At 43.6% G+C, this 14,867-nt stretch overlaps 1 protein-coding gene and 1 long non-coding RNA gene across 7 annotated transcripts in view; one reads left to right on the top strand and one right to left on the bottom strand.

The window, feature by feature from the left end:
- CNOT4 (CCR4-NOT transcription complex subunit 4) overlaps positions 1 to 4,462 on the top strand; it is a 41,020-nt gene extending 36,558 nt beyond the window's left edge. For 3 of the 6 annotated variants that reach the window (XM_026868311.1, XM_026868309.1, XM_026868310.1), the window contains 2 exons: positions 2,935 to 3,147; positions 3,906 to 4,462. In XM_026868311.1, coding sequence (XP_026724112.1) covers positions 2,935 to 3,147; positions 3,906 to 4,207 — 515 coding nt within the window. In that variant the 3' untranslated portion in view covers positions 4,208 to 4,462. The remainder of the gene's footprint in view (positions 1 to 2,934; positions 3,148 to 3,905) is intronic. The other 3 variants (XM_026868314.1, XM_026868312.1, XM_026868313.1) reach the window with 1 other exon arrangement.
- Positions 4,463 to 11,812: 7,350 nt separating this feature from the next.
- LOC113491195 lies at positions 11,813 to 14,843 on the bottom strand. The gene is made up of 3 exons (XR_003400364.1): positions 14,784 to 14,843; positions 13,621 to 13,800; positions 11,813 to 13,304 (listed from the first exon to the last, which is right to left on the bottom strand). It is a non-coding gene; the product is annotated as an uncharacterized LOC113491195 (long non-coding RNA).
- Positions 14,844 to 14,867: the final 24 nt, after the last annotated feature.

Raw genomic sequence — 14,867 nt, 5'->3', positions numbered from 1 at the left:
GTCTTTTTTTAAATGGAGAATAATTGACAAAAATATGTGTATTTTCTTAGCCCAAGGTGGTCTAACGCCCTACTACATTTATTTTCCTATTGCATTCTTTATGACATCTTCCTGGCTTTGTCTTCATTAGACTTCCTCAGTAACATGATGCAGATGTGTAGTTTGCTACATGGTTTTTTTTTTGCACGTGAGCTTTGAGGGCATGTTGGGGGTTAGTAATGTCCCATGATTAAGATCACCATGAGCTTGCAAATCCCCTTCTCACAGTTGCTGTGCTGAGTATGTTCACTCGTGTGGTCGTGGTAAGCATCTTGTGTGTGCTTTTTGCCTTGTGGTAGAAAAGAGTAGTTAAACTGAGCTGTATGTCTTTGCACAAGCTGTTGGAAGCAGCAGTGAGAAAATAAGTTGAAACTAATGGTGTACAGTGCAGAATCCATTGCAGTTTTCTGTGAGGGTGGCTGGCTACTTCTGTCCCAAGAAATGAATTTAGAATTTGCCTCATAGGATTATGGTTGTTCAAGAGGGTTGTGAGCAAACATCTGTTGTGGATATTTCTAGTACTTTTAAAAATTTTAATTTCTTAAGCCCCAGGATCACAGGTTTGAATGAAAACTGTGTTGCACCAAACTCTTTAAAACTTAATGCGTGCATAAGTGTTGCAAAGAAAAAAAAAGTGGGAGATCTAGAGGGAGGCGTAGACTTGATTTACAGTAGAAGAAATGAAAGTACAAATGCAAGCCAGTTGTATGCACTATGGCTCATTAGAGAACAAATTGCTGATACACCTGTTTTTTTTTTATTCCACCCAGTGTGACTTGTACACCAGGCCTCACAGACCACATTGCTGCACACAGTGTGTGGGTACAGCCACACACATTTGGAGTCTTGATTGTATCTGTATGCTAAGGTATTACTAAAAAGCTGGTATTAGATTACTTGCTTGGGGCAGAGCTGCAGTTCTGTTACTACTATTTTTTTCTCCTGTAGCTCTTAAAATTTTAATCTTTAGATGTAACATGATGCATGTAGTAACAGGCAGGCTTTTGGTTTACTTCCACTACCTAATTTTTGACTTGTCTTTTCTTTATGGGAATACTTCAGTTGTCTGTCTTCACTCTTCCTCAGAGGTTACGTGAGGGATTTCCCAACCTCAGCCAGTGAGTGGAGATAACAGCAACTGTAAAACTTCCAGAATCTCTGGTCAAATGTATTCTGCAAACTTGCCCAGGCACAGAGGATGATTTTCATAGTACACTCTTTACACCTGTGCTTTTATCCCTGCCCAGGCTCCATACACAGCATCAGGTTGGTCTGGCCATGGACATTCTAGGTTTCTGTTAGCTGCTGTCCTGCTATGTGGGGACATTTATTCATGTGCTAGAACAGCTACATTAGGTGTGCATAGGGTTAGAAATGAATGCATTGCTCCAACAGTTGTCTTAGGCAAAGTAGATATGGCAGATTTACGTAGTAATTTGTTTTGAAGTTCAACTGGTGATGTGGACTGAGGTATGACTTGTTGTGATTTGTGATTGAAGCTACTTGATGTAATTCTGTACAGAAGCAGAATCTTATATAAAGCTTATTCTGAAGAACTTGCTTTTTTGAGTTACAAAAAAGTTAATCGTTCAAGACATTAGTTCTTTCCAAGCATTCAGCTTTACAAAAATTGCCAAGGTAGGTTTTGATAGCAAGTGAGACTGCTTTCTTTAGTCTCCACAGTACAGAGTTGCAAGTTAGTGATACCCTCTATATTTCAATGAAGACTTAAATCTCTTCCATTGTTGATGAAAGTATTACGTAAGTACCTCACTGTAACCATTTGATTGATAACAAGGTTTTTTCTTCACTTATGACAGGCAGAGATAGTTGGGGGGGGGAAAAGTTTAAAAAGCTGTATTCTGTGACAAAAAGTGCGTACTGCCAATGTACTACCCAATGCTTTCTTTTCAAATATATTTGACCACAAGTTGGTTAAGTATGACTTTCTGTATCGGCTGGTAAATACTAGGGTGCTTGTGTCTGGTTGGTTTGTTTTGCTTTGAGATACCTAAAGCAGGAGATGGATTGTAGAACCTGATAGTCTGCTCTAGATAGTATGCTTTAGTGTTTGTGTTCAGGGACTATTTGTTGTAGTGCTTGTAGCCATGTTATCCTGTTGTCCTTTTCAATACATGCCGTGAAACATTTAGACAAATAGTTGAGACTTGACCTATTTTGGTGTCCATCTGGTTTGCTTCTAAACAAAGTTTTGAGGATGTTGCTTTGTCAGGAATTATTCTGAAAGGTCTCTAAAGAATTATCACTACTGTTCTTCAACTGCAAGAGGAAATTGCACTCCCTCCAACTTCATGAAAATCTAGTTACCATTTCCTTCAGAAGAACATCTGTAGGGCTGTGAATGAGCGAGCTATAACAAACAACTTCTGTGATATTCCTCTGCCTCCCTGGTTCATCATGTTCGATTTCTATTGCAAAGCCCTACCTAGCCTTTCTTCACTTCAATATACTTCAAAGAAAACAACCCTTTCGAGCCTGCTACCCGTTAATAAAGCAGCCAAATTGGGTTATCTAGCTTGCAACAGTTATTCTCATAAAGGATCTGGTAGGTTTTCCCCTATTACTAATAAAGGGAGAGCGCTGTGTCCTTGAATAATCAAGTCTCTGAACTGAAAAAAATGGGGAAATATGAATTGGGGGAGGAGTTAAATCTTTCTCCCACTCCCTTACACTTGGTTTAAAACCTGCCAGCCTCTCTGAATAATTCATCAATCATATAAACAATGACCCTAGTTTTTGGACAGAGAAAATAATAAATGCTTAGCTTAAAAAGTAAAAACAAAATCCCATACCCCACCAAAGAAGGACATCTGTTTCTAACTTCAGCTTTTTATTTTTTTATCTTTCATTTTTTTTTGTTGGTAAATCTCCCAGACAACAGCAGTTCTGTAGAGAGTTTAAATATGAAGGAATGGCAGGACGGGCTAAGGGCACTTCTACCGAACATTAACATCAACTTTGGTGGACTGCCCAATGCTTCTTCCCCTTCCAACGCCAACCACAGTGTACCAACGTCCAACACTGCCACCACCGACAGCCTGAATTGGGACAGCCCTGGCAGCTGGATGGACCCCGCAATCATCACAGGTAACCGTTTCTCACTCCTTCAGCTCTGCTGGCAAACCATCAAATGGGTATTTGGCACAAACTGATTTACATCTGGAAAAAAAGAAAAAGTCAGTATGCGGTGGTCTCTTCCAGCTTCCATCCACAAAACCTCAAGGATCCAGGAATTTTTGTGGAACCGCTAGGTATAACAGTGTCACTTAGGTCTTTGCCATGCGTGCCCAGGACCTTTGCAGGCAGTCAGGCTGATCAGCACTTATCTGTAGGGTCAACGTAGGTGTCCCTTCTGCTGGATGGCATGTCCAGTATGTGCGCCGCTGGTCCTGAGGCACTGAAGGCATTCACTGGACTTTGTTACTTAAAAAGGGACATACTCCACTTGTTTATAAAGCTCTCTTTTATAAGGCTGTCTGGTTATGTTTCTGTTAGAGAGGCTGAAGCATGATTCAAGTAGGCAGAGTAGGAAGTGAAGCATGTAGTGTACTGGTAGTTTGGTGTCATAAGGTCATGTCAACAGGGATGCAGTCCTTGCACAGGATGTTTGACAGAAAAATGTGTTTTATGAAGTGCTCTGAGGGGGAAATTTCTCCTATCTGGATTTAATGTTAAATGTTTTGCGGGCAGGGTAATTATATAATAATGTAAAATGTGTTCTCTGTACAAACTAATCATGTTTTCTCACTGTTGCTTTTTGTTAGGTTAAATTGACCTCCTTCATGGTCAGCTTATTGCTTCTGCTCTGACTTGTCTGTATCCCTGTTTTTTTCTTCTCTTCATAGGTATCCCAGCCTCCACAGGAAACAGTTTAGACACTCTTCAAGATGACAATCCTCCACATTGGCTAAAATCTCTTCAGGCTCTCACAGAGGTAGACGGCCCCAGTGCAGCACCATCACAGACGCACCACAGTAACCCCTTCGGCACACAGATCCCTCTGCACAGAGCCAGTTGGAATCCCTACTCTACTCCTTCAAACCCCACCAGCTTCCATTCCCCACCTCCAGGCTTTCAGACAGCCTTCAGACCCCCCAGTAAAACCCCCACAGATCTACTACAGAGCTCAGCGCTGGATCGTCATTAGGAAAGGAGGAAAAAGAAAAAAGAAAAAAAACACCCAAAACGTTAGAAGTGCAGGAAGTGTCCCACCCTGACTCCTCCCCATGCCCACCTACTGTTCCCTGTCATATCTTTCTTTCTGAAGAATCCAGTTCCTGATCAAACTTCCCCCCCAAATGCAATGCCATCACAGGGTCATGACCGTATCTTTTCGTTAAGTGTCTGCTGAGCCAGTGTTTGAAATACACTGTTTGAAATATTTTCTAACCATTCTAAGGTTTAAAAAAAAAAAAGAGAGAGAGAAATCAAAATGCAGTCTCAATGCTTAAGGAGAATATTACTGTCTTATGTCTTTTGCACATGAGTATATCTGCCTAGTGGAAAAGTGTCAATCTGCAGTAGGGGAAAAATGCAATGCAGAAACATGAAAAAGGTATTTAATTTAAATGAAGTTACTGAACATGTGGGGTAAGCAGTGGCCTAGCATTTATTTTGCATTCAGTGTGGCACTACACAGAGAAATGCTATGTTGGGGGTTTTTTTGAGAAGGAGATTTCATTGTGCCAGTCAGAGTTTGACATGAAGTGTGTTGAAAGACAAAACACTTATAGCTATGAGTAACTGGCATGTTGCTAAAGAGTGGTTTAAAGAGGAGAGAATAAGATTTTTTTCTTTAATTTTGGCTTTAGATTTAAAGTAAACTTTAATGGTTTAAAAGTATTCACAGATTTAATACCTAGCGTATACATAATATAAGCAGCTGAAACATGAGTGATATTTACTTCAGTCTTTGTCTCCTCTGTCAGTCTCTCTTTCTTTTTTTTTAAAAAAACAAAGATTCACCTGATTAGGGCACTCTGGGATAGCACTGCATTGGGGCCACATGATCACCATCAGGAGCAACCTCTGACCTCCTCTGCCTGCAGCTTTTACTTAACCCTGTAGTTTCTGGACGTTTGTGCAGTACTGAAAAGACAGGAAAAAAGAAACAGATAAATAAACATGGTTATAACCTGATGCTAAAACTAAAACCAAGGAAATGTACCTCTTTCTTCAGAATTAAAACTAAAATCTTAAATAAACAGAAAACTTGATGATGACTTTGTGTTTGCGTTTTGGGTTTTTTTTAAACTTGGATTTTTAATTACTGTGTCTGATAAAACCTTATGTCACTGCATGTGGGTTTTTTCTGTTCGTCTAAACTGGAGCTACTCCTTCATGGAAATACTGCTTTGCATGGTGACTTCTGTATTGAAGAGTGGGAAAAGCATACACACATTGTTAAAGGGATTCTGTTGTCTGTACTCATGTCAATAGCTAGAGGCTCTTGTCTCTAACCTTTATAGGTGGTATCCTTTCAAATCTGAAAAACTTTATATTTTCTGAATCAAATGCCATATCACTTCGGACAGATAGCATGCAGTAATGTGTCTGAAGGGGTGGCAGAGAATTTTAGTTAAAACTCTCTGTGTCCGTAGGCATCCTTGCTTAAAGGTGTAAAATGTTGCTGCACAGCAGGGGATAAAGAGCTCTTACCATATAGAAGGCATCCAACAAGCTCTTATACTTCCAGTGAGAGATATTTGAAACCAGCAACCTTGTGATTGGAGTGCTCATGAGGATAGCAGAGAGCCTGAAATCCTAGAGATACCTGTGCAGAAGGATTTCTTACCATGTGAGTTGTATAGTTTGGTCTGGCTGCCCTCCTAAAATGTTTGCTCCTGGCAGGGGTGAGGGAGGGAATTCCCACTGCTGAACTGTGGGCACCTAATGGGGGTCAGGGGACTGGCCTTTCATGGTCCAGGGAGTGGGAGTAAGTCCTGAATTGATTGCTGGACAGGTGAACCAGGCACTGAATCTGCATAAAGTGACTCTACATATCTTGCTTTGTACAACATCACTTGTTAGCGATTGCCAGCTTTTGTTCTTTTACCTGTGTTGCCATTTAGTGGTGTATTTACCATCTGTGTTAAGGAACTGCACTTAGTGTTTCTGGATGGGCATCTGTGCTGCAGATCACTTGTGTGCCCTGGTTACTTGGGAGAATGTGCACACCCTTTGTTAACACTCCCCTGCAAAGCAAACAGTGGTTTTGTCACTCAGCCCCTGCACAATCCCCTGCTCTAACTGATGGTGGTGGAAGGAGAAGTAGGCTGGGAATGTCCTCTCCTGGACACTGCCTCCTGCTGGCACTGGGGATGCAACCCAGTGAGAACAGTCTGCTGGAGGTGCTGGTGAAGATGCAATGGGCTGCTTTTTTTTTTTCTCCCCTCTTCTCTCCCAGTTGTTAGACACAGACATTTTCGCCCTTTTAACATTTCTTTTTCAGAAGGGTACCCTTCCTGATCCTGACAATAAGCAAGCTTCACAAAGCAGTTGTAACTGCTTCCTATGTACTACAGCAATTCCTGAAGCTGTGGCCGCCTTCAGTTCTTGATTTGTCTTTGTCGCAGTTTAGGATGTGCTGAGGTAGACCTGTGCCCGTAGTCTGCTACCACTAGAAAATAAGCTTTGGTGGCTCAGGAGAGAGCACTTATTCCTTGCTGCCATACAACAGCTTGTGTGATTGGCCTACTGACAAACAGCCTTCAGCAAAAGGTTGATAACTAGAATGGTTTTTCTCCTTATGGTGCTGTGTCCCACCCTCAAAGACAGACTTCTTGGTCAGTAACGTTGGTGTTACTGGCATTAGAATATATCAGTGTTCAGGTTGATGTGTGTGGGTGCTGCTTCTGCCTCTTTTAGCCTAGTTTTATCTACTGTCTGATGCAGATTCCTGCATCCCCTCCAGTTGGGAAGAAACCTGGCATTTCACTCTGTTAAACTGTGTGGAGCTCAGTTAGTTTCTCCTGAGTTTTTTGTCATTGGATGGACTCTTTCTGTGACAAGAAGTTCTGTACAGGAACCTTTACTGAAAGGAGAGCATCCATGTGTCTGCTTGTCCGTGAGATCATCCCAGTGCATGGTCTGTTGTTTTATATATTGTATGGATGCTTGCAACTCTTCCTTGCATTAAGCAAAGAACAGTGCTCGACCAAAAGGCTGGTGACTCAGGACAAGCAACACATTTGGTAGATTGTGTCTGGTGGAAAAGAAATTGGAGAAAGAGGATGGACCAGACTCCTTGTCCAGAATGGATGTGAATGTGTGTTGAGGGGAAAAAGGGTGGTGTTAGCCATGAATGTATTGGTAGTTGTGCTGATTTTTTCAAAGAATTCTCAATTCAAGCATAGTTATTTGGGACTCAGCAGTGCTGAACTGATACTAAGGGTTTCTGGCTGCTTGCTTTTTTTCTTTAAATAGCTAATAAGGGAATGATGTTTCTCTGGATTAAGCAAGGGAGTATAATGCCACATTCTAGATAAGGTGAAGAGCCGTTGCATAAATTCATTTTCCTTCCTTTTATAACTTTTATTTCCTGTTTGCAAGTCAAGCGTAAGCAGGTATGTGCCCTTATAAGTGCAGTGTCTTGACAGGGCTGCTCTAACCATACTTAAAACACCATTGCCTGTTTTCATGACAGTTTTTAATCATGAAGTTGAGTTTGCATTCTACTTCCTGAACTCCAAACTTCTGTTTTCCTTCCCCTCTATCATAGACTCTGTTGTCCGAGAAGGTTTTTTTCCCTCCAAGATGCTCATTTAATCATAGAGATAAAAAATGTTGGATTTTAGGGAAAATGCTGTGTGGTTGGTTGCTTCTGGGGGGGGTGGTTTGGTTTTGTTTGGGTTTTTTAGTGCTGATTTGGGGTTTTTGGCTCATGTGTTTTTGTTCTGTTTTACTTTGGGTTTTTTACAGTTCAGTAGAGCTGGTCATGCTGCTGTGGAGAGTTTTGGCTTGAGCACCTTTTCTTCTGGGGGGAGAAGGGATCATGCACCAATTTCCTCCCTCACCCTTGCAAAGGAGCTTAGAAGAATACACTTGAAATACACTAGAGCAATTACCTCCGTGCTTCTTTTTCATCCCTCTCCTTGGGGTACATGAAATTTGCTGTAAGTTGCAAAGGAACTTAGCTTTGTTGTTGGTCTCCAGCATACTTAAATCCATTCCGTATGTTAGGTGCTGTATTGTCTGGGACCAAGTCACTCTGGGGCAAGCTGTAGTGCTAGAATAAAACTTACTGCCTCGAACTGAGGTGTGTAAAAAATGCTGAGTGGTGGCACAGAGCTTGAAGGGCCAGGGGACTGGAGTTGTCACTAACCCTAGCTGAAGGGGTTGTAGGTACCTGTAACTTCTTGAAGGGAATGAACTCTTTAGTCCAGCTGCCAGTGACATGGATTTTTAGCGCACACAGAACAAATTATATGAAGTGCCATTTGTCATGAATCCATGCATTAAAAATAGTTGTTGCTTTACATATTCCAGCAGTGTGTGGCTATATGGCTAGCTATAGAAGTGCTTTCTGCTTCAGTGATTCATTATCATCTGTTCAAGCTGAATGTGGGTGTAGTAACTGTAAGAACTTGTGCTCCTTCCTCTTCACACAGTGTATTTTTCCCTCCTTTGGGACATTTCACAGATGAGAAACAGCTCTCGGGTCCTCTTCTGTTTATGGCTGTGACTGTAAACAAAGCTCCTAGGGAGTAAAGTGAAGCATCATCATAGCTTTGGGTGACAGTGTAAGAAATGGTGTAGCTTCAGTATGCTCTGATCTACATGTGGGAACACTGTATATGAGGAAGATCTTCATCTTCCTTTCTTTATGGGGTTTGCCTTTGCCGTAGGCTTACTGCTGTTTGTGGTGAAGACTCCTGAGATGAAAGTGACCAAATGAGGTTCTTTGTCATACAGGGAGCTAGGGCAGCTTGCGGGGATGCAGAAGTCTGAACTGCTGCATTGCGTAGAGGTTTGAGTTGGGCGATCCTGGCAGCAACAGATTTGTTACTGGATTTGCTGATGAAAAGCACTGGTTTAGGGTGGTCTGATGCAGTGATAGTAGGTGTGGAAGTTATTTGAGCAGAGGTGGTGTCATTGTGGAGGAAAACAGTATAGAAAAGTCCTCGTTAATCTAAAGTAGATGGGAAACTGATCTGCTTGACCTGTGGTGGTCACAAGGAGTCCATCTGCAACACAGAGGAGGTAGAGTCTCAGAGGGATACAGTCATCAACAGCATACTGTTGCTTTCTCCTGTGAAATCTTACTAGATTACTATTTTTTAAAACCCAGTCCTCAGAGTTACAAATTTGACAAATACCTTTCCATTTCAGAGATGCTTGAAGAAGAAGGTGGGATTTGCTCAGCTCTCTCCTCATTTTACCAGCACAGCAACACTTGAAATGGTAGCCTAGAAAGCTTGTATTGGCAGAGGGTGGTCATTCTTTTCAAAAAACACAATGAATATCTTTTCAGAGTTTCATGGTTGTAGTAATTTGAATGTTACAGGTCCCAGCATTAACTTTGCCTGGATCTTCAGAGAGGGTCTGAAACTTCTTCTGGCAGAGCCAACAGTCCTAGGAGGCTGGTACACTGAGCTTCACTGAAGAGGAAAGTTGTGACCAAAATTGTTTAGCTCTTTCTAGATAAGCCTGTGGGCTGAAGTTTCCAGTGTGACATCTGAAACTTAAAATCTTGTTTTAAAAAGACCTGAGGGTGCATTCTCTCTTTGTCCAAACACTGAGCAGAAAGCAACTGCTTGTGAGGCTTGCCTGGGACATAATCAGCAATGAGCTGTCCTTGCAGCTATCTCTGTCCCTCTTCTGATGGTTTCCTTCAGTTCCAGGGCCCACCTTTCTGTACACTATACATTGCATGTGTATAATTTAAATAAAAAATGAATAGAAATGTGATAGATAATATATTGCATAATTGGATATTGTATTTGATGTTGCATAAAACATTGCAACTAAACCTCTTGGGGCTTCAGCTTACTTGTAGAGAGGCCAGGATCTTAGACAGCTGGAAACCCCCTTCCCTAGCATGGAGAAAGGTGAAGTTTCTCTGCTGGTCTGCAAGGGAGAAACAGTGGGGAGGGCAGCAATGTCATGTATTGCTCTGGTGAAGCAATGTTGGGTAGATAGTGGCTCCAACAAACCACTGAGTAGTGTGTCAAGAATGTGTGGGATTATAGCCTTGTGAGGTCTGTTTCTTTCCATTTTCGTATTACTTAAGGCTTCGACATAGTTACCTTCCTCCTTCCTCTTTTGGCAAATAAATGCAAATGGTGCTTCTTGTTGCCTTACTGGTGTTGCCTTACTGATGTTGCCTTCCTGGGGTGAAGCTGAGTGTGGCTCTTTCCAGCCTTAATTCGGCTCTTTGCCATGCTGGTCCAAGGAGAGAAGGAACTGAGGCAAAGATAAGGGACTGGGACGGAAACTTGTGGTAGAGTTGGGCTTCCTGCCCTTAACCCACCTTTCTTCTGTTGGTTTCAGTCTTCTGCAAGCTTGAGGAAGATCTGGTTGTGCTTCTCCCAGCTGGAGGAATTTAGGGCTAAGTCTGCCAAGGTTTTAGGAGCAAATTTTTGTGGTGGAAAGCTTACCTTTGCACACAAAAAGTCAGGAAAACATTACCTCATGGAAACTTTTCAATTTTGTCAAGTAAATATTTTTTTTAAATATCAGTTGTATAAAATGCTTGTTTCAAGTTAACAGCTTCCTCTCTGTGAAAAACTGTCAGATTTTTATTGAAAATTCTCTATGATGCTTCAAAATCAGCACTTTTCTGGACATGTTTGGCAGAAGATGATATCTAAAATGTGTGTCACTTCAGTTTGCAGTGAAGCAGGTGTCAATCTTTAACCTTGTGTAGCAAAAAATCCTACTTTTGCTTTTAAAGCCTAGCTCAGATCCAAGGAACAGCAAACTGTGTCCCAAGTGTTGTTTTTTTTATATAAAAATGTCCTTGGAAAGAGGGGAAACTGTAGTGAGGCTTTATTTCTTAAAACATGACAAGGGAGAACAACAGAGAAGGAAACTGATAGGAAAAGTCTCATTCCCATCCTCTTCAGTTTTCCCTTCTGTTTTTTTCCTGATTTCATTTCTTAGCAAGACAAACCCTCCCTACATGAACAAGAAATTGGGCAGTGCTGTTCCCAAGGCAGATCAAGGTCTGAATTCCTGGACATGAAGCCTATTTTGGTAAGACAGAAGGGAAGCGTAGTCTGTGGATATGGTGTCACCGACCGTGCTCATGAGAGCCCAAAACACCCATAGCACTGTGTCTGAATTCATGGCTGGTCTGTCTCCATGCAGAGCACATTTTCCACATGTAGTCTGGGCAATCTCATGAGCATCCAGGAGGGGACCGAAGAACAACTTACCTTGAAGTAAGGTTATTCCCCTTCCCTGTGTTTAGACTTGTCTGGAAAAAGAGGGAGCACAAAAAGGTAAGGTTAGGACCTGAGCTGAAGGGAAGTGCAGAACAGGTCCTGTTCTTCCTGTCCTTTTTACAGCTTCAGTTGTCTTAAGAGAATTAAAGATTTGTTCCTTCTCATGGTGCAGTTGTTGGTAAATGGCCACTGCAGGCATTGACATCTTTTGCAAAGGATCTGTGAAAGCTTTACCACATGCTCCCTTCCCCAACAAACGCAGCCCACCAACCAGACTTCCCATAGCTTGGTTATGTGAAAAGAAGACATAAAAGGTGAAATGGGAACAGATGAATTTTTTTATTATTAGGAAAAACAGTGTCCCTATCCCTCTTCCAGGGAGAAGCAGCAGTGGTTCCCAGATGTCTGATATTGGGTCTTGCCTCATCACAAAATGTGCTACCTTACATCTTTACTTGCAGTGCAATGCAAATGTTGATAGAAATTAAGTCAGCTAGCTAAAACTCCTAGCCTTTATAGCAGGATTGTTTGAATATCACAGTTTGCTTCCTCGAGCACTGGATGGCAGGTGATGCTGGGGGTGCTTGTTCTTATTCTCATCCCCATGCATGCAGCAGCTCTTGGGGCTGCCAGCACCTCTTCTTATGCTGTAATACCTCCTGAGAGAAAACACCTTTTCTCTGCACACATGTACTCAACAAGCCTTGTGTGCCCAGGCTGTGTTGGGCAGTCTGTCCTGCAGTGCAAATAGGTGCTGAGGTGTCCTGAAGCTGCTTGGCCAGGCTCTGCATGTACTGCCTGGAACATGCCCCTGTATTTTCACACAGAAAATCCTTGACAGAAATAGGGGAGTCATTGCTTTCTGAATGCAAATGATGGCACTTAAGCTAGCTCTTGGATGCTGCTGTAGCATCCTGATATTCCTGATGTGAATTTCTAATGTAAGAGAGAAGGGATGGAAAACCCCAAGTGTGTGTTGGATTATTTTCTTTTTCCAGATGTACTAGGTCCTTTGTGTTAAAGGTAAATTCATGTTTTCCTATTGAGTGGCTGTCTTTGCACACTTGTCATTGCATCTTGCAAGTCTAAGATTGTCTGTAGAAATGGGAGGATATGGGGAGTTCTGAACAACAACAAAAAACCTTTAAATCTCAGCCTACATTCAAGTGCAATGAATTGTAAATGCTTCCAGTTATCTAATGACATAGATTCCTTGTTCCTGGTAACTGGCAGTCTTTACTTTCAACCTTTAAGAGAGCCCTAAACAGAAAATCAGACTCTTGTGTATATAACCTGAAAGTCTGCACATGCTCAGCCTGTAGGTTAAACTGGAGCTGCTCAGACTTGGCTTTATGCATCTCAGCAAAATGATCAATTAAGAAGCTTGTAAGCCAGGAACTCTTGTTTGAAATGTGCACTTCTGGACATATATGGGGGGGGGGGAAATAAAAGGATTATATCAAAAAGCCTTTCAACATGAAGTGTCAAATTTTCTTCATTTGAAAACCCAGGTGCAGTAATTGGCTCTTATGAAATACTTCCCTGAGTTCTGCAGAGCTTCAAGGAAGTGATGGTGTTAAAAGAAAAAAGGAAAAAAAAAAAAAAAAGTTGAATGGCACTTTAAATTTTCAAACTGGCTTCCCGAACTTGTTGAAGAGCTTATGTTGCTCATAGAGGGGGAGCAGGTGGCTGGGGAGGTCAACGTGGCAGGGCATGGCAGGCAGCGGTATGTTGCGGGGTGGCAGGCTGGGAAGGGCCTTCATTGGTGGTGTGCTGGGTTGTAACACCAGCTGGGGCAAGACCTGTGCTTTAGGATGGCAGCTCTGCAGGGGCAGCTTTGGCAGGTTTTCAGGGCTCCTGTTAAAGGCAAGAGGGAGAAGGGGTGGTAAGGTGGGGCTGCAGCACTGATGGGAGCCTGTAGCCCACCCAGGTGATGCTGAGGCAGGGTGAATGGGAGCCCTGGTCCTCTGGCTCACCTCCCTCTTGAAAAAGGGTTTCATTGCTGTTAGGTGCTAGGTGGGGAGTGTGTGACAGGGTGAGGCAGGGGATTGAATGCCCAAGCAATATGGGTTTTTAATACCTGGGTGCTCCTGCCCCCAGGTGGCCTAGGAGCAGCTCTTGCCCCTGTGTGAGGAGCTCTGGGGGTAGTGCCAGCACAGGGGCTGAGTTGTACCTTTGAAAACCCAGGTTATTGCAGCCTGCAAATGTCCCTGGGAGCACGGAGCTGGAGAGGGCTGAGAGGTGGTAATCACGCCAGTGGTAGTGTTTCAGTCTCCCAAAAGCATTCCTCCCCATTTCAGGGGTGGAGGGGTCATGTTTCCATCCTCCTCTGACTTTCCTCCTATGCTGCTGCCTGAAAGGTAGAGAGAGACATGCCCATGAAGATGCTTTCTTTGCACTTTGTGGGCTGGCTGTTTTCATTTCCTCCCCAGAAAGATTTGGTGGTTTTGAACCCCATCTCCTACTCCCAGAGGAAAGCACTGAAGCTGTTTCAGCCCTCCAAAAAAGGGGTGATGGTGAGGGATAAGCCAGCCCAGGGAAGAGTAGGCCAGTGGGGAAAAGTATGGGTGGTGCATGCTGAGAGACTGAGCTTTTCTTTCTTTGCAGGCTTTTTTCTCCCTGTCCTTGTGCACTTCTGATCATAAGGAATCGGGCTCTCAGTTAAAGCCGTGTCCCGAGGTAGGCTGCTGCACTGTCCTTACTGCTGCGATCCCTTGTTCAGAATACCACTGCTGGCAAAACCAAAGAGGTCCTGCCAGACCATAGGATGGGAAAACGGGGAAGTGCTGCTGCAGCGCTGCCCCTCTGCGAGTGTGGTTCCTGGCTGGTGGCACCTCTGCTTGCACAGCCCTGTTCCCCACCATGACTTCCCATCCTTCCCAGAGGAGGATGCTCCTTCTTTCCCCCTCACTGGGCTGTGCACGCGCAGTTCCACTGAACTTAGCCTCAGAAAAGGGCTATTCCCAGCTCCCATCCTCCCCGTGGTGCCTGTTCTTCATCTGTTACGGGAGCATTTTGTACATCAGCAAGCTCACAGCTTTGCAGGGGCCGCAGGTTTCCTTGCGGGAGCCCTCTCCAGCAATCCCCAGCAGCCTCTCCACGGCCAAGACCCTTGCAAAGCCCGGTCTTCCTCATCCTTCCCTTGGGAGTAGCGGTTTAACTTTTTTATGCACGATCGTGCCAAGCTTCAGGCGGTTTCAGCTGCAGGAAGGGGAGGGGGAGAGGTGGGCCGCGCGAGGCCGTGCCCCGGGTGGGTGTCTCGGCAGAGGGCAGCAGCGACTTTCCTTCGGCTCCGCTGCGCCCTCGGAACCCGCATCCCCCCGCCTCCGCACTCACCTCTCGCGGCTCCTCCTCGTCCTGTCCCGCCAGCAGCAGACGGCGAAGGAGACGGAGAGCGAGGTTTTTGTTTTATTCACCCAA

This window comes from Athene cunicularia, assembly GCF_003259725.1.
Source record: "Athene cunicularia isolate RWA chromosome 1 unlocalized genomic scaffold, athCun1 chr1_part2, whole genome shotgun sequence".
Lineage (NCBI taxonomy): Eukaryota > Metazoa > Chordata > Aves > Strigiformes > Strigidae > Athene > Athene cunicularia.
This window is presented reverse-complemented; position numbering and strand designations above follow the sequence as displayed.